Source organism: Populus nigra, chromosome 2 (assembly GCF_951802175.1).
Source record: "Populus nigra chromosome 2, ddPopNigr1.1, whole genome shotgun sequence".
NCBI lineage: Eukaryota > Viridiplantae > Streptophyta > Magnoliopsida > Malpighiales > Salicaceae > Populus > Populus nigra.
Genome location: NC_084853.1, coordinates 35,017,786 through 35,038,063, shown reverse-complemented (window position 1 = coordinate 35,038,063; position 20,278 = coordinate 35,017,786). Strand labels below are relative to the sequence as shown.

The 20,278-nt window shown below is 31.2% G+C and overlaps 1 protein-coding gene across 1 annotated transcript; it reads left to right on the top strand.

The window, feature by feature from the left end:
• Window positions 1-401: 401 nt before the first annotated feature.
• LOC133682145 (very-long-chain aldehyde decarbonylase CER1-like) lies at window positions 402-4,181 on the top strand. The gene is made up of 10 exons (XM_062105409.1): window positions 402-559; window positions 732-949; window positions 1,060-1,292; window positions 1,713-1,932; window positions 2,174-2,549; window positions 2,648-2,755; window positions 2,921-3,121; window positions 3,274-3,375; window positions 3,518-3,691; window positions 3,792-4,181. Exons 1-10 carry the CDS (start codon window positions 500-502, stop codon window positions 3,966-3,968), a joined length of 1,869 nt encoding a protein of 622 aa, XP_061961393.1. The 5' UTR covers window positions 402-499; the 3' UTR covers window positions 3,969-4,181.
• The last annotated feature ends 16,097 nt before the right edge of the window (window positions 4,182-20,278 follow it).

Genomic DNA, 20,278 nt, shown 5'->3' with positions numbered 1-20,278 from the left:
ATTTAAAAAAATACCTACTTCTCTCATCAATCATCAATCTTTCCATAGCATCTATTTTTTCCCCCTCTTTTATTTAAAAAAATAGAAAAGAACGAAAAATAGATTAAAAAAACTATTATAAATTAATTATTTAATCACTTATCATTGTTAATCATGCTTAATTTTATATTAATTTATTTCAAAAAATACCTACTTCTCTCATCAATCGTCATTCTTTCCATAGCATCTATTTTTTCCCCTCTTTTATTTAAAAAAATAGAAAAGAATAAAAAATAGATAAAAAAAACTAAATAACTACTTTTTTTTAGGAAGTGGACTAATTATTTCTTCTTTTAAAAAAAATTAAAACGATTAATTTATAATCTACCCAGCTCTAACTTGACTGAGCGGCAATACTGTTATTAGAAAAATATATACATTACTCATCTTCTATATATACACGGGCACGACCTCCCTACAAGTAAGGAAACAAAGATAAGGACGTAGTAGCAGTGAAGTGATGGCTTCTCGACCTGGAATTCTCACAGACTGGCCATGGAAACCTCTTGGAAGCTTCAAGGTCTTATGGAAATCCCTCTCTTATCTCTCTCTTGCTCCTTTTCCTTCTCGTTAATATCTGATAACATACGTAGAGTAACTCATTTTCGTGCAAACAACGTTAATATATCATAAACAAAAACAATAATTTTAACTATATATCTTTGTTTTCTTTGTGGTGTTCAATATTGCAGCATGTAATATTGGCTCCTTGGGTCATTCACAGCACCTACTCCTTCATGATTAAAGATGGAAAAGATCTCTCAACCTTTCTCGCATTCCCGCTTCTGTTGTGGAGAATGCTTCACAACCAGTTATGGATCAGTCTGTCCCGTTATAGAACAGCCAAAGGAAATAACAGGATTATCGACAAAGCCATTGAATTTGACCAAGTTGATAGAGAAAGCAGCTGGTATTTGTGTGTGTGTGTGTGTGTGTGTTAAATAATTTCATGCATTAATTTCCACTCTAGTGCTTGTGAAGTTTCTGATACTTAAGGATTTCCTGGATGGATATCTGCAGGGATGACCAAATATTGTTCAATGGAATTTTATTCTACGTTGGTATCCATACAATTCCAGGAGCTAGCCATCTCCCCATGTGGAGGTTAGATGGTGTAATTATAACAGCTCTGATTCATATGGGTCCGGTGGAATTTCTGTATTATTGGCTTCATCGACTTCTTCATCACCACTATCTCTACTCTCGCTATCATTCCCATCACCATTCCTCCATTGTCACAGAGCCCATTACGTGTAAGAGTGATCCAACATGATTAATTAGACCTCATGATCTTAATATAAACATATCTTGATATAACATATATCTCACTAGTTCATAAAAACATATTTTAAATAATTTATGTAAATCAAATCTCCATCCATCTAAGTTGTCTCATAACATCCCCCGAATATATTTAAAATATATTAAGAGTCTTGCATTTGAATATTTATTAATAATCTTGTGTGATCGTTAATAAACTTAGTTTAATCGACCTCTCATAAAAGGTTTCAAGTCGGAATACTAATTTTTACAATAATGGAAGAAAAATCTTGTGTGTGATTGAGGGGGAACGTAGACCAATATTCTCCATTGATAGTAGCAATACATGACGATATACAGGTACTTGTAATTACTACTTGACATTATCTTCTTTTTTGACATGTGCATCGCAGCTGTGATTCATCCGTTCGCCGAGCACATATCCTACTTCATGCTATTTGCAATACCATTGATAACGACTATTTTGATCGGGACAGCCTCTGTAGCATCCTTTGCTGGTTATATCACTTACATTGACGTGATGAACAACATGGGTCACTGCAACTTTGAACTCGTTCCCAAATGGCTCTTCACCATTTTCCCCCCTCTCAAGTACCTCATGTACACACCATCGTAAGTCTTGATTTCTTGCAATTTCAATTATTAATTAATTCTCACCAGCCTAGCTCTTTTTCTTTTTATTAATGGGATTTCTTTCAGACTTGTGAACAAAAAGCATGATTGTTATGAAAGATTATAGGAAAATGATTCATCTCATCTTACAAAAACAAGAATGTATATATATATATACACACACACACCGTCGTCTATGGAAAATATACTGTTAATTATTTAGCATTTAATATGGCTGCAGGTTCCACTCTCTTCACCACACTCAATTCAGAACCAATTACTCACTATTCATGCCCATCTATGATTACATCTATGGCACAATGGACAAGTCTTCTGATAACCTCTATGAAGATTCGCTCAAGAGACCCGAGGAAGCCCCTGATGTGGTGCATCTAACTCATCTAACCACACCAGATTCCATCTACCATTCACGGCTAGGACTTGCCTACTTGGCTTCCAACCCTCAGAAATCGAAATGGTATCTCTCGTTAATGTGGCCGGTGACACTGTGGACCATGATGTTAACTTGGATTTATGGACGCGCTTTTGTTGTTGAGAGGAATCGCTTTCACAAACTCAGATTACAGACGTGGACAATACCAAAATACAATATTCAAGTAATTAATTAGAAGGATGTAACTCTGTCATTGATTAATCTAGTGCGTTCAGTTTAATTAATTTGGTCTCATTAATTTTCGTATCTACTCTTTCGCAGTACAACTTGCGATGGCACAGAGCATCCATAAACACATTGATTGAAGAAGCTGTACTAGAAGCTGAGGAAAAAGGTGTTAAAGTGTTGAGTCTCGGTCTCTTAAATCAGGCAAGTACCTCACGGTTAAAATATAATGCATTCTAGGGGGGGGGGGGGGGGGGGGGGAATCATATTTATATTTAAAGTGGTGGTTACTTAAGAAGGGCCAGTACTGGAGTTGAGTTTATTGTTTATTTATTGTATTTTCATCATGTTCAAAAATAAATTTTGCAGGGAGAGGAGCTTAATAGGTATGGTGAGCTTTATGTGCAAAGGTATCCGAGGCTCAAAACGAAGGTGGTGGATGGAAGCAGTCTAGCCGTTGCTGCTGTGCTGAACAGCATCCCTAAAGGAACAACACAGGTGCTTCATAGAGGCAATCTCTCTAAGGTTGCCTACGCTGTTGTTTCAAATCTCTGTCGGAGCGGAATACAGGTATTGTTGATGTTGTCTAGCTACTAGGCCAATATGCACATGTTGTCACTTGCTTCAATTTGACTTTAATTTATTTAAATTGATTGTATAGGCAGGCAAATTTAATTCATTTCTGTGGTCATGTTTTAATTTCTAATTCTTTTTTTTTTTAGGTGGCTGTCCCACACGAGGATGATTACAAGAGGCTTAAAAAATCCTTCGGCAGCAGATCTGATCAGAATAATCTGATTCTTTCAAAGAATTATTCAATAAAGGTATACCCTACCTATGATTTCTTTTGCTTCCAACGAATTAGAAATCAGTTTTTTGTCAAAAAAAAATTACAACTTAAACTTAATATATATATATATATATATATATATATTAATTTCTAATTTCATAATAAACTTTGGGCAGACGTGGCTGGTTGGGGATGGATTGAAAGGAGAAGACCAAAAGAAGGCAACAGAAGGAACATTATTCATTCCCTTCTCGCAATTTCCCCCGAAGAAATTGCGCAAGGACTGCTTCTATCACAGCACACCAGCAATGGCAGCCCCTGCATCTCTTGAAAATGTGGACTCTTGTGAGGTAATTAATTAGTCAAATATTGCTCAGCTTTAAAGTACTATTTGCATTATTTTTTAAAAAAGTTTGTTTCAGGAAAGATAATTAATTTGAATGATGACAGAATTGGTTGCCAAGGAGAGTGATGAGTGCATGGCGTGTGGCTGGAATAGTGCATGCCTTAGAAGGATGGAATGAGCATGAATGCGGTTACACCATGTCTGACATTGACAAAGTTTGGCAAGCAAGTATCCAACATGGCTTCAAACCTCTGGTCATCACGACTCAATCAAAATTCTAAAGGATATTTAGCTGCATTTTGTTGCTAGCCGTGCCCTAATTATATATGCTTGAAAGGATTGATATATTGTGTATCACCTAGCCTCCATGATATTGCGCTGCTATATTTATGATATCCACTACTATATATGTATTTTCTGTACCCATCAATATTATGCTACATTTCACTATGCAATTGACAAATAATAAGCAATGGATTAATTATGATGGTTAATTTTATTTTCTTTATGCCTTCTCTACTATAACTAAAAATATTCAAAATATTGTCAATACAACTAGTTATTTAGTCATGATATCATGGGAATCTATCCGCCTATATTATCAAACCTACTCCTTTCAGTAAGTCAATATAGTTGTTATATCATGACAAATACAAGATATAATTAAAAAAAATAAAAATTTTAAAGTTGACACTAGTTTCAGAGATTTAGGTGCTAGATTAATTTTGTCTAAGAAAAGATGTGTTTTCTCCTAAATTTATTCTACGCATACTACTAATTCCATAAATATATTTTTAAACTTATTCGTAATTTGTTTTAAAAACAATAATTTAGTCTTTAAGAATAAGAGACACGTTGATAAATTTGATATTAATCTCAATAAGCAATTTCATCGATTGTTTTTATATATATATAAAAAACTGATGTTAATCCCTAAAAATAGATGATTCCGTCGATTTTTTTAAAAAAAGAAAAGATTTAATTTCGATAACATCTAAGATTAACCTAAATCAGACAATCTTGGTTAAGCTAATTCTTTTCTAATCAACAAAATCATAAATAAACAAACAAAACCCTAAAAGAAAAGGTTTCAAGCTTGTTATTTTTCATTCAATCATTTAAGCAAACAAAAAATGCATATAGTCCATAATTATTCTTCATGTTTATTATAATCAAGGTTATGTAGCATAAACACTAATGAATTAAGTAAAGAGAGCATGCATCATCACAAAGAAACCCAAAAGAAATGAACTTTAAATCTCCATATATTTTCTCCTAAATTTATTCTACGCATACTATTAATTGCATAAATATATTTCTAAACTTATTTGTAATTTATTTTTTAAAAAATGGTCTCTAAGAATAATAGACTCGTTGATAAATTTAATGTTAATCCAAATAAGTGATTTCGTCAATTTTTTTTATATGACGCTAATCCTTAAAAATAAATAATTTCATCAGTCTTTTTTTCTTTTAAAAGAAAAGATTTAATTTTGATAACATCTAAGATTAACCTAAAGCACACAATCTTGGTTAAGCTAATTCTTTTCTAATCAACAAATCATAGATAAACAAACCAAACCCTAAAAGAAAAGGTTTCAAGCTTCTTATTTCTCGTTCATGCATCATTTAACTAAACAAAATTCTTCTTCATGTTTATTATAATCAAGGATATTTAGCACAAACACTAATGAACTATATCAAGAGAGCATGCACCATCACAATGACACCCAAAAAAGGTGAACTTTAAATCTCCAAAACATATAATTTCAAGTTAAACATGGCATCAAAAGAATAATAATAAAAAAAAAACCTAGACTATGATAACCTTTAAGTTGTCATAATCTCCATATCATAATACATATGCTTTCTAACAACAACAATGGATTGAAAACCTAGAAAATTAACATTCTTAAGATTCAAGAGCAACCTTACACTCAACATTTCATATCCAACCTTGTTCAAATAAAAAAGATAAACTTTCCATAACATATTTTCTCATGGATCAAAACAACAACATTTCAGGCTTAGATGAGGTCTACTTCTACCATTTAAAAACCATAAGTTGCTTCCAAAAAAATTATTTGGTTTAGTATGAACCCTAATACACCTTATCTATTAATTTTTATAGAAATAAAAACATGGAAGTATCTTTATTATTAACTCATGATGATCAAGCTTGGTTCAAACTAAACAACAAAACTTAAAACATAGTTTTTTATGGTTTTCATAACAAGAATGACTAAGGATCGTTCATATTTCATGATTGAAAATTCCTAACCTTAAAAATCTATAATTCATGCACCATATCAATATAAAACATGAAATAAAAATATCAAACCCACAACCATGCATAATACTTCAAACAAGGTTCACTTTGGTAGATTTTTTCCCTATATAATCTCATGGTTCATGCTCTATTCATTCAAAATTTATTATCTCAAATTACAATGACATGCAACCATTAGAAAAGGATTAGATAAAAGACATTTAATACAAAGAAAAAGGTCAAAAACTTACCCGATATTGTTGTGGTTGTTGCTGCTAATGTTCCACTGGTATTCTAAAAGAAAAAAAAAACAAATTGTTGCAACAGTTTTAAAATGTTGTTGAAGCCTTTTAGAGTCACTACTGCTTCTTGGAAATATTATCACCATCCCAAAACTCCTCCAACTACATGAGCATGCTATAAAAATCCTTAACTAAAGAAGTTTCCCATGATAACTTGGTTTCTCCTGCATCTATCAAAACCAAAACTAATTTTACCACCTAAAAGTGTTTTTATGGTGTTTGAACTACTATTGAAGCATCATAAACATGTCTATGAAATCTATAGTTGTCTCAAGAGGGTTAGAAAAGGATTTTATGTATAAGCAACCATTGTAGCAGAAGATGAAAGCCCCATGTTTACTTTATACAAGAATTCTTTCTTCTATCTTTTTTTTATGTTATGTCTTCACTCTTTTCTCTCTTTCTCTTATATTTTTTCTTTTTTTTCTCTTTATGTTTCCTTTTTGCTTAATCTTTCTCTTTTTGTCTTTCTTGTTTTGTTCTCCCCATACTCTTTTTTCTTCCTTTTTATTTTTTCCTCTCGGGTTTGATTTATGAGGGATATTTATAGGCCAAGAAGGGGGGGATTTGGGGTGTTAATCTGGTAAGATCAAAACCCTTTATATCTGAAAAGTTATCACCACTATTGGTTAGAGCTTATGCTCGTCCTTATTTGAGCTACAAGCTGGCTAAGTAAGGTACCTAATTGTCTTTATGTTTTGGAGGTTTTTGGCATAGTTTGGGAAAAGATTTTGTAAAAACCGGATAAATCATTTCCAAAAATAAATAAAAGAAATTTATTTTTAGCTAGGAAATAAATTGGATCAAGTTAGATGAAATAAAATTAGATAAATAAAGGGGAAAAATTGGATAAAAGAAAAGGTTATAAAGCATAAAGTAATTAGAGTTAAATGAGGTAGAACAAAAGATAATTAAATATAAATAGGGGGCCAATGTGTAATTGATGGAAAATTGGGGTATAAATACCCATTCCTTCACCTAGTCGATGGTTTACATGAGAAAGTGGGGGATTCTGATTTTTCTTTCAAATTCTTGCAAAATTCAACAAAAAAAAAAAGAGATTAGGGTGTTTAAAGCATAGCCAAGGAATTAAAAAGGGAAGACTAAGGTTTTTGGGTGAGCTTTGGAGAGTAAATTAAGGTTTGGGGTTTCGAAAAAAAAAAAAAAGAGGGATTGAAGGGGGCTTGATTTCCTAAGCTTCCAACACTTGAGAAATCATCCATTTAAGGTTAGAAATACCTTTAAATAGATTAATTGCATTGAATTTGAGTTTTTGTTAATGAATTGTGAATGTTATGCTTTTGTGAGGATGAAATTGTATTGATTATGTAATGAGTGAATGTTATTGAGATTGGATAATGACTATTATAAGAATGGGTAATGGTTTAATGTCAAAAAAAAGTTAAAAGGATAAATACCCCTTTTATTGGCTTAGTTTCGGTAAAGGAGGAAAAAAAATTTGGGTGACTGAAAATTTTAATGCAATTAATTAAGATTGATGGAGATTTTGGGTTAGGTGAATATTGATAAATAGGAAAAGAGAGGGAAAAAAATTAAGTCATTATAATTGTATCAATTCAAGAAAAATAGGGTTGTTACGGGTGGTATCAAAGCCCTTGTCTAAGTTCAAGAATTGAAAAAGAAATCTAATGAATTGTTGAATTGTAGATGGTTTGTATGAGGAAATGTGTGATGATAGATCTCTCATCCGTAGGGGGATCTCGAGGAAAGGCAGGGAAAGAACCCCCTAGAGGATACTACCTCTCATATGCCACTAATAGCACGTTAGTTGGAGTTGAGAGAGAGATCAGACCTTGGGGGGATGCTGAATCGAGGTAGGTAGAAATGTCAAATCCTGAGGAATTGAGTTAACAAAGACAAAGTATATTACCCCTCAGCTATAGAGGCAGTACTTGTAGTAGCCCCTACCCTACATGTTGATCCAACATTCCCAGCTCAGATTGTAAGGGCGATGATTGAAGCGATGCCTAGTACACTGACCCTGATAGCTCTAGTGGCTCCAATAGCATAAACAACATCAGTGGTGATAGTACCAATAGATAATATAGTCACGTTGGTGCGTATTGTAAAGAGTATGAGGGAGTTAAGATATGAACCCTTTTTCGGGAGAACCAGATGCAAAAATAGATGGTAAATGGCTTCGCATAGTTGAAGACACATTGGATCAGATACAAGTGGCGAATGATTTAAGAGTAAATTGTGCTACCCATCTGTTTTTTGACAGAGCATGGTCTTGGCAGGATACTATAAGATCGAGGAGATCAGTAGGGTCATAGACATGAATCGAGTTTGGGGTCTAGTTTAAACATCTATTTTATTCATCATACCATAGTAAGGTGAAGAATTAAAAATTCCTGGCTTTACTGTTAGGAGACATGTTAGTGCTGGATTATGAGAGGAGATTCCATGACTTCTATATTTGCCTTCCATTATGTTCCCAGTAAGTAGCACAAAATAAAGTAAGGTCTGGCCGTTTTTAAGTTTGAAACAAGCAAAAAGCTCATTAAAGCAGCTGAGGCTCTAGAGGTATGTATGAAAAGGGGCCAATAGGGCCAGTTTGGTGTGGGCAAATGAAGGGATATTGATTATTCTGCAAGTAGACCACCTCTTCCAAAAAGAAACAAAACGTAGTTCAGTCAATTAAAAGTGGTGGAGGAACAATAACAAGATTTACTTGGAGTACTGAAGAGGGGTTAACAAGAGGGCAATCAAATTTAAGAGACGGTTTTACTAGAGGAGCTTCAGAGCAAACAATAATCACTTATGGTTCAATGTTGACAAAGGCATCTAGAAGACTGTTCTGCATCGTCAAGACAATGATATATCTACATGGGGAACATAGATGGCGGGATTGCCCAAACTTTGATCGAGGATGCTATTGTTGTGGAGGTCAGGGTCATTTTTAGAGACATTGCCCTCGAAGAGCTGAGTTTATTCAAAGCCCACAACAACAAGCCTAGAGCCAACAACAATCTGCCACTGTGGACAGAACAATCAAGCAAGCATGGTTAGGGGCAAGTGGTAATAGAGGTTGGTCTTGTGTTTAGAATGATTGGACCCAAGGCACGATATTCTATATGACTCAAGATGATACTAGAGTAGCCCCTGATGTTGTGGAAAGTACCTTACAATAAAATTCTAGGTCAGACATGTATTATTTGATCCCGGGGCTACACATTCATTTGTTGTAAATATATTTGTAGGGAAACTAGAAAGAAATCCATGTAAGATAGAAATAGGGTTTATTATAAGTACCCTTTATGTGAAAATATAAATATTGATCATGTGCATAAAGGGGGTTATGGTTGATATTAATCAGCTTGAGATGAAGGTAGATCTATTACCATGAAAATTACATAACTTTGATATCATTTTGGTATGGATTGGTTAGGTGTATATGAGCTAAAATGGACTGTTTTGCAAAAATAGTAACTCTTCAAGAACCTAACGATAAAAGGGTGGTATTTGGAGGAGAGATAAATGTCATACCGAGCTGTATCATTTTGGTTATGACCGTTAGAAAGATGATATTTAAGGGATGTGAAGCCTACCTTGCCCATGTTATAGAGGCAAAGAAGGATGATATCCAGTTGTAGAACATTCCCATAATGAGGGAGTTTCCAAATGTATTTTCAAATGAGCTACTAGGAATACCACTAGAGAGAGAAGTAGATGTTATTATTGATGTGTTACCTGGTACATCGCTGGTAGCCTAGTCATCGTATAGAATGACGCCTATCGAATTGGTGAAGTTGAAGATTCAACTACAAGAATTACTAGATAAATGATTCATATGTTCTAGTAACTTACCCTAGGGGGCTCCAGTACTGTTTGTGAAGAAGAAAGATGGAACTCTTAGACTCTATATAGATTACAGATAATTAAATAAAGTGATGATAAAAAATAAATATTTATTACCTCGAATAGTTGATTTGTTCGATCAACTTAGAGGAGCAATGGTGTTTTTAAAGATAGACCCAAGAACGAGATATTATTAACTGAGGATAAAATAGTTGGATGTGATAAAAACCACATTTAAAACATGTTATAAACATTACAAGTTTCTAGTAATGTTGTTTGGGTTAACGAATGCCTCGGTGGTGTTTATGGACTTAATGAATTAGGTCTTTTGCCCGTACATAGATAAGATTATGGTAGTGCTTATAGATGACAAATTGGTTTATTCTAGCTCGTATTCAGAGCATAAGCAACACCTGAGACAAGTGTTATAAACATTAAGAAATCATCAACTTTATGCCAAATTGAATAAATGTGAGTTTTGGCTAAAAAAGTTGGTTTTCCTAGGACATGTCATATCGACTGAAGGAATATTGGTGGATCCTAAGAAGGTTAAAGCAGTGTTGGAATGGAAAAGACTTATTAATATAACTAAAATCATAATTTTCTTGGATTGGTTGGATATTACAGAAGATTGATTGAAAGATTTTCTATAATATTTATTCCAATGACCCGACTATCTTAAAAGGAGATGAAGTGGGAATGGACCAAAGAATATGAAGAGAGTTTTCAAGAGTTGAAAAAGTGGCTTACAACTGCACCACTGTTAACACTTTCTTCGGGAACTGAAGGGTTGGTGGTCTATAGTGATGCAATATGGTAGGGTGATAAATTATGCCTCGAGACAATTTAAAACTCATGAAATTAATTATCTTATACATGATTTAAGTTAGCTATAATAGTATTTGCTTTAAGGCTATGGAGACATTACCTATATGGGTCTCAAGTGCATATTTTCATGGATCATAAGAGCTTATGGTATTTAATGACACAAAAGAAATTGAACATGCAGAAAAGATGATAGGTGGAATTGATCAAGAATTATGATTGTATGATAGAGTATTATCTAGGAAGGGCAAATGTTGTTGTCGATGCCCTTAGTCATAAGAACATGGCAAATGATACGTCATTGGACTTAATTTAAAAATTAATCTATTAAAAATCTAATTATGTCCTTGAACTTAATTTTTATACAAATTCATCTAATAATGATTTAATTTGACATTGAATCTGTATAGTCTCTCTAATTTTAGGTAAAATGAGATATAATTAGGTTTTTGATTTCATTCAAAATTGCAGTTTGATGCTAGTCTTCTTGCATTTATTATTTTATTTTATTTATTTTTATTTTGAAAAGAAAAAAAGTGAATTTAAGGAATAACTCAAAAATGAGTTATGACACATATTAGGCTAATACATAATTGTCCATAAAACAGTCAATAATACATCACATAAAAGCATCTTCTTTAAAATGATGACATAATTTCGTATTAGTAGCACATTTTATAAATAAAAGGCAACAACAATTAAAATAAGTAGAAATAATTTTTAATCATTTGCAATAAGTAGAAAAAATGTATCTCTTAAAAATAAACTCGATTTTCTTATTAATTAATCTCTTTTTTATTTTAACAAAAACATGTTTTTTAATCGTAACTCTTGTGTTTATATAAAAAAACCATCATGATCTTAAAATTGAGTTTTAAGGAAAAAAATATCAAAATAATATCTCAATGTTTTGTTTGTGGTTGAAGACAAAAAAAAAATTAATGTGATAAAATTATGTCAAAGATCTACTAAAAAAATAGAAATTTCAATTTCATTGACTATCCATGAATTTTTTCCCCCCTGCATATTAGGTATATAGTAATTGAAAATAAATTATTAACATTTTCATAAAAAACAACTATGTCAAAATTGACTGATAATTTAAATACAACGTTTAGTATTTTATTTATAATGCATTTTAATCAAAATCCAAAAAACAAATTAAAAAAAGGCCATTGAAAGAGTTTAGGCTCCAAAGCTAAAGAAATTGGGCTCATCTGTCTAGCCCAACAAAAACAAAAGTCGGCGCGTGTGGGCCTGCAAGGCAAAGTTTGTGCGCTTGGCCTTCTTTATTTTTTTTATTTAAAGGTGGATGACCCTTTATTTTTTTTTTTTAAATAAAACATATGATGCGTCGTCTGTTGACCTCTCAACTATTAAGGAGGTTGCCGAAAAAACAGGCCATAATTCTTTGTACCAAAAAAAATATATTTTCACTTATTTTTATTTAACAGCACCTTATGAAGCTAAATAAACCAATTTAGAACCCCATAACACCTATAAATTGGTCAAAAAATACAAAATTAAATTGAATAAAAAAATATTTTATTCACCTTAAGCTACTTTTTTCAGCACGATGAAAACTCAAAAACGCATCAGTAAAACTTTTTTTATAAAGAGAAACTAAATAACATCAAGATTGACCTTTTTATTAGTTGAAATGTGGTTGATTAACTACTTTATTTTTTGATGATATTATCTCTCCTCTCAAGTTTCAAAGACTAAAACATAAAATAAATAAAGTTTAGGATTGAAACTCAAAATAATAAAAAACACATATCAAAATTGAAAAAAAACGCTCAAAGACCAAAACATACTTTTACATTCATCATGAATATTAAAAAAAGAAAAAAAAAAAGGTTTCCTCTTAGTTTCTGTGTTAAATATTATCCTTATTGTTTTAATTTTTTTAAATTGATAAAATTAAATATAAAATAGAGCATCAAATCCAAAAACAAATTCGACAATGCAAATACAATGCATTACATGCATTGAAAGGGAATTTACCAAGTGAACAAAATATAGAATAATAAAATTAAAAAAATAAAATAAATAAAAGAATTGAAAGGGAATTTACCAAGTGAACAAAATATAGAATAATAAAATTAAAAAAATAAAATAAATAAAAGAATTGAAAAATTATCAAAAAATAAAAAATAAAAAGACTAAATTAATTGCAATGGAGCCATGAACAGTGCAAGAAGGTTTGCACCAGTAGTGAGAAAAATAGTTGAAAAAGGTCTTGTTTTTCTATCATGAGAGTGTGGTTGTGGTTACTTTTTAAAGGATTTTTTACTTAGAAATGTATCAAAATATTTTTTTAAAAAAAATTATTTTTGATATTAGCACATCAAAAATATTAATTTAAAATAAAAAAAATATAAAAAATTTAATTTTTTTTAAAAACACTTTTAAAATGTAAAAACAAACAGAGTTGTATGCTATAATTTTTAGTTGCAAAGCTATTTAAAAATGTATTTATCTTTAAAAAAATATTAAATTAATATATATTTTAGTTTTTTTTTTCATTTTCATATGCTAATGTAAAAAAAAATTCTAAGAAAAATTTTTAATTTATTTTTAAATAAAAAAATATTTTTAAAAAGCATACGCATAGACATGCTCTTTAATTGTTTTCAAGCATCTTAGGCATTATAATAAAAAAAAATTTTAAAATATGTTTTATTTAAATATATATTTTTTATTTTTAAAAATTTATTTTTAATTTGAGTCTATTAAAAGATCTAAATACATTAAAAAAATTAAAAACAGTTAAATACTAATTTAAAATTTTTTTAAAATATAAAACAAACAAATTCTTTATTTACCGTATAATAAGTGATGGACTGGTGTCAAGTTGGCGTTTAGTTAACGTAAATGTTCTTTCGTATACTACTCGGAGAGTATCAAGGACACGACTGTTGTGGAAAAAGTGGGGACCACGTTGAGGGAACAGATGAACGTGTTGGACTATCGGCCATGTAGCCAGTTCTTGTGAATTAATAAGGCGGCAACCGCAGCCGATGAGTAATTATTTCTAAATTTGATGGCCGGGATCTAATGAATTGACCACCCTTCAAGATCTATTCACTGCCTGCCTCGCTAGCTGTTTGTGCACGAAACAAGAATCAATTTCCTGCACGTTATCTTTATTTATGGGAGAGCTTGTCGGTCCTCAACTGACGGCAGCCTATGTATTGACATTTGTTAGAAAGTAATAAATCATCCTATCAAACTCTTATAGTTTAGTTATAATAATTCAATAAAAAAATAAAAAAAATAAAAAAGATTTTTTTTTGTCGGTCCCACCTGCAACCTATTCATGATACTATGACTCATGTTAGAAAATAATACAGTATGAGTCATCCTTTCAAACTCTTACGGTTTGGTTATTATAACTCAATAAAAATAAATAAATAAGGATTATAATTAAAATACAAAATAGATTCTATATTTAATTAAATAATGAAATTAAAAAGTAAAATAGTAAAAGGATTGAAAAAAATAATTGAAAAAACAAGGATCAACTGTTTGTGCATGAAACATGAATCAATTTGTTTGAAAATAATACTAGTATGAATCGTCCTATCAAACTCTTATAGTTTGATAATAACTCAATTAAAAAAATAAAAACAATTAAAAAAATTATTAACATAAATTAATTTTGCAAACTCATGATCTAAATTATTAAACCTAAAATATTCTATTTAAAAAAATTATAAAATCTAATTTTTAATTTATTAAATATTAGAGAATAAAATTAAAAAAAATTCAATTATACAAAATAATTCAAAACAAAAAAATAAGAATTAATTATTTATACATTAAACAATAATCAATTTCCTGCACATCATCTTATTTATGAGAGCTTGTCGGCCCTCAACTGACTCCAACCTATTTATGATACCATGACATTTGTTAGAAAGTAATACTAGTATGAATTGTTATATTAAACTCTTACAGTTCAATTATAATAACTCAATAAAATAGGTTTTTTTTAAAAAAAACCTATTAATATATGTTAGCTTTGCAAACTCGTGATTCAAATTATTAGACCCGAAGCACTCTATTTAAAAAAATCATGAAACTTAATTCTCAATCTATTAAATATTAAAGGATAACATTGAAGAAAAAAAATCAATTATACAAAAGAATTCAAAAGAAAAAATAAATGAGGATCACAGTTAAAATACAAAATAGATTATATATTTAATTAAATGGTGAAATTAAAAAATAAAATCAATTTAGCAAAAGAATAAAAAAAATAATTAAAAGAACGAGGATCAAAACCAATATAAGATATAAAAATATTTTTTTTATTTGAAGGGTTAGATTAGAAAGTACTTTTTTAAAAATAAAAAAAATAAAAATTAAAGTTAAAATACCAAAAATAAAGAGGACAAAGCTAACATTTTTTGGGAGAAGAAAAAGAAGAAAAAAAAAGAAAAAACCATATTAGTAACAAACCGTCCACTATCACCAGCGCACACCGCCTTCAAAGAAAGAGGAAATGGAGGTGCTTCAATTGACATGGTGAAAAGGGGATTTTTGCCACCGTAAAATATTGTATGCGCAGCTTAATAAGTGCATTTTATGAATATTAATGTGTGTTATGAATATGTATGTTGTTTTTTGTGTTTTTTTAATTATTTTTTATATTTAGTCAAATATCAAAATTCTTCAAGCTGACTTAATAATAACAAAAAATAATTATGAAAATATAAAAAGCTCCTTCGATTATTTTTATTTTTTTAGTTTTAAATGATATTTTGGTCGTTTCATTGTGCATATTATTTTTTATTATTTTTATTTATCTAGTAAAATATCAAATTTCCTCTTATTTGACTAGATAATTATGAAAAACTCTTTGTGAAAATACAAAAAAGTCTATTGAGGTCAGTTTTAATTTTTTTTTTTACTTTCAAGGATATTTTAATCGTTTTACTATGCTATTAAAATGTAAAAAGATTTATTTGTACCTAGATAATTTAATAATAACTAATAGATCTTATGAAAAGAACTAAATCTCCTAAATAACTAGTTTTAATTTATTTTTTTAGTTGTTTGAACAAAATTATGAAAATATTATTTCATATTTTTACTCATTAGAAATATCTGGTGTTTTAGCTTTTGTTAATTAACTGTCTTTTATCATATTTTTAAATGTATAAGAAGTCAAATTAACTAACAATTAATTGACTTTTTTGTTCCTATTAAGATTGAATGTTTTCTTAGCTATTAGTAAATTTTAGTTAACTTATGCACCGACTTGCCAAGACCCTGTACAATGTTTATTAGATTTTCGTAACTTCATTATTTTGTTAATGTCTATATATATTGGGCAGATTTATAATGTTTATTAATTTTTTTTATGAATATATTTGGTGATAAGGCTAAAAAAATCATATGGAATATTCTGGAAGGAATTATTCTTAAAGACCTTTGTAGATCATTCACAGTGTCGTTCACTTTCAGACGATATCAGTCTCCTCTTTAATGAATATCTTCAGGGGTTGTAAATCTTTTCTTGAACAAATACATGCACAAAGTTCTTTAGAAACCCCTGGAGGTGTTGTTAGGGGACTCTACGGAGATCAAGTCAGTACGAGACATTTTGTATGATAAAAAGTGTAACGACCTAGCTTTTTTAAAGTCATAATCGGTAGAATTTGTTTTAGTCATTAGGTTTAAGAATTTTTTTTTTCATCATATCATTCTGCAGATTTATGATTACATTCCATTCAATAACAAGGCACAATCCACGTAGGATAACGTAAATCAACATTTTTATAAAATAGATACTCAATACACATGCCTATAATATTATATTTTCATACTCATAGGTTTACATTACATCACATTGACATACTCATAAATTCACATTCCCGTTCTAGTCTCGTTATCATCACGAGTTTATACAAAAGTGCCGAACAACAAGTTACACAACTAGTACTTTCATTTATCTTATCCTCTTGTAATTTCACAACATAACATCCTCATAAGAAGAACACCACATACGTATATTCATAGACATCATATCTACATGTTCGTATATGTACATTCGTGTTCCATTTCAAAGTCTTTACAAAAGGGGTCAGATGACAAATTGAGCGATTAACACGTCAATTCATGCATAATTTATATCGCCCATAACATATGAATAAATAGTTCTTTTCAAAATGTGTGAGCCGTGGAATGGATTTCCTTACGCACTATATTGGAATGATGTCCTTGTTACAACACAAGATAATTCCAAGCATTATAAGCAATTTAAAACATAATAAAGCAATATTAATATTACATTTCATTCATGGACCAAAAGAGCATAATTCTTTCATTTCTTCTTATTTATGTAAATACCATCCTTAATAATTCGTCTACTATTGAGGCTAATTACAATACTCAAACCCGGTCATCCGTCTCGAATACCATTAATCGAACTAACCCTCGAATTCAAATTGGTCATCACTCTAGGATGCCATTAGCTAAAGTTAGTCGACAAACGCATCTCAGTCATCCCTATATGATGCCATTAGCCGAAGCTATTCATCAATCACAACCCGAAGCTAATCATAAGACGCAACCCGATCATCCTTCTAAGATGCCATTAGCCAGAGCAAATCATCAATCACAACCCGACCTCTGTCTCGAATGCCATTAGTTGAAGTTAATCATAAAATGCAACCCGATTATCCTTTTAGGATGCTTTTAGGTGAAGCTAATCATCAATAATAACTCGGCCATACATCTCGGATGCCATAAGCCAAAGCTAATCATAAGATGCAACTCGATCATCCTTCTAGGATGTCATTAGCCGAAGCTAATCATCAATCACAACCCCCACCATCTGTCTCGGATGTCATTAGCCGAAGCTAATCATAAGACGCAACCCGGTCATCCTTCTAGGATGTCATTAGTCGAAGCGAATCAGCAATCGCAACCTAGTCATCCATCTCAGATGCCATTAGCTGAAGCTAATCATAAAACACCACTTGGTCATTCTTCTAGGATGCCATTAGCCAAAGCTAATCATTAATCACAACCCAATCATTCATCTTGGACGCCATTAGCCAAAGCTAATCATAAACGCAAACAAACGTTTCATAGATGACTTATGAAATCACTATAACATGATAATATATCCTTTGTAATGCTTATTCAAGCGATTCATAATAATTTGACATTCACTATAACATAATAGTAGATCATTTGTAATACTCATACATACATTTCGTAATAATTTAGCATTCAATATAACACAATAATAGATCCCTTGTAATATTCAAACAAACATTTCATAATAGTTTAACATTCAGTTTAATGCAACAATAGATCCTTCGTAACACTCATACAATATTCGTAACAATTTAGCATTCTGTATAACACAACAATAGACTCTTCGTAACACTTATACAAATATTCGTAACAATGTAACATTCTATATACCAAAATGATAGATTCTTCAAAATACTCATACAAACATCTGTAACAATTTAGCATTCTGTATACCACAACAATAGATTATTCGTAATACTTTTACAAATAGTAACAATTTAACATTATACATACCACAACAATAGATTCTTTGTAATACTCATACAAACATTTATGACGGTTTAGCATTCTGTATAACACGATAATAAATCCTTCATAATAATTTCACTTCAGAACTAATATTATGCTAGAAGGGGGTGGAAGTCACCTACTTGTTCCTCCTATGAGGTGTCCTTGCTCGGTCAAAGGTTCGATCCTGGTCGCACCACCTAACACATCAATGGTCATAAATTAGCACATTTGCATTCTGAAATCATATGACTCATCATCATATATATTTTAAGAATCCACATGTTCACATTCAAGTGTTCCACATATTACACAATCCTATAATGAATTCGTTACAGGAATTTAAGTCAATTCTGATATGGAAATCTGTCACTGAACATCGATAGTGAAAACTGGTTCTTTGATGACACAAAATTCGACAGCGATTCGCTAGTGACACAAAATTCGGTAGTGAAACTAGTTCACTGGTGACACAGAAATCAACAGCAAAAATTGATTCGCTGGTGGCACAAAATTTGACAACGAAAATTGATTTATTGGTGGCACAGAATTTGGCAGCGAAACTAGTTCGCTGGTGACACAGAAATCGACAATGAAAACTGGTTCGCTAGTGACACATAAATGGCAGCGAAAATTGGTTTACTGGTGGCATAAAAATTGGCAGCAAAACTAGTTTGCTGGTGACACAGAAATCGGTAGCATACTTAGTCTACTGCTTACTCAGAAATCGTTGATGAAAACTAAGTCGCTACCGACCCAAAAATCATCAACGCAACATATTTCTATGGCTGATGTTGGAATTGTCAGCATATATAACCTATTGTTGTCTCAAGAATCGTTGATGAAAACTGAGTCGCTGTCGATCAAGAAATCATCAACGCAACCCATGTTTGTGGCTGACGCTGAAATCATCAGTGCACACATCCTATTGTCAACGCAGGGATCGTTGATGAAAACTGAGTCGTTGTCGACTCAGAAATCGTTAACGCAATCCATGTCACTGTCGATTTAGGAATGGGTAGCGATAATCATGTCATTTCTATCTTAATCTCTCCATCATTTAAGCATAAGGTTTACACTAGACTTTCCCCTTATCTTATAACACTCCATCAATCGCATTCAAAGTTTTATCACAAGACCATCAACAATGCATAACCAATTCTCAACATACATATCCTTATTCTTGGCCGAAGCATATGTGCCTCTTTCTTTCAATCTTTTTCATGCATTTCATCAAGTCTAACACAATAATATTCCTAATAGCGTGTCATGCCCATACGTATAACCATTTGATTCTTAAATGAACAAGCTCATCATTTACACATAAATTGAAGGCGTTAACATGGTGTGGTTTCAGTTTCAGTTTTCACATGCTTATCATTTACACACATAAATTGAAGGCGTTAACATGGTGTGGTTTCAGTTTTAGTTTTCACATGCTTCTAAGGTTCAAATGACTATACAATTCTGTACATACACCTTTCTAACACAAGTTCTTCTATCATACATGCAAGAATCAAGACAATAACGCCATCATGTATTCTGTTTTAGTTCAAGTATGTCCTTATAAGTTCAATAAGGTCATGATTTTTGCATTCTTTATCTCATTTCACATTTCATTTAAGTTCATCAATCATTCATCGAAAGTCAAGACATTAACATCAATTTAAATTCTGCCTTAGTTCACCAATTTGACCGACCCTCTTTATAGGTTTACACACTCAAAATCACTCATACTCACTCAAATTTCTTTTGTAAGGGTCTGCACATGAGTTCTTATATTCATCATTCCACTTAGATCTTCAATTTA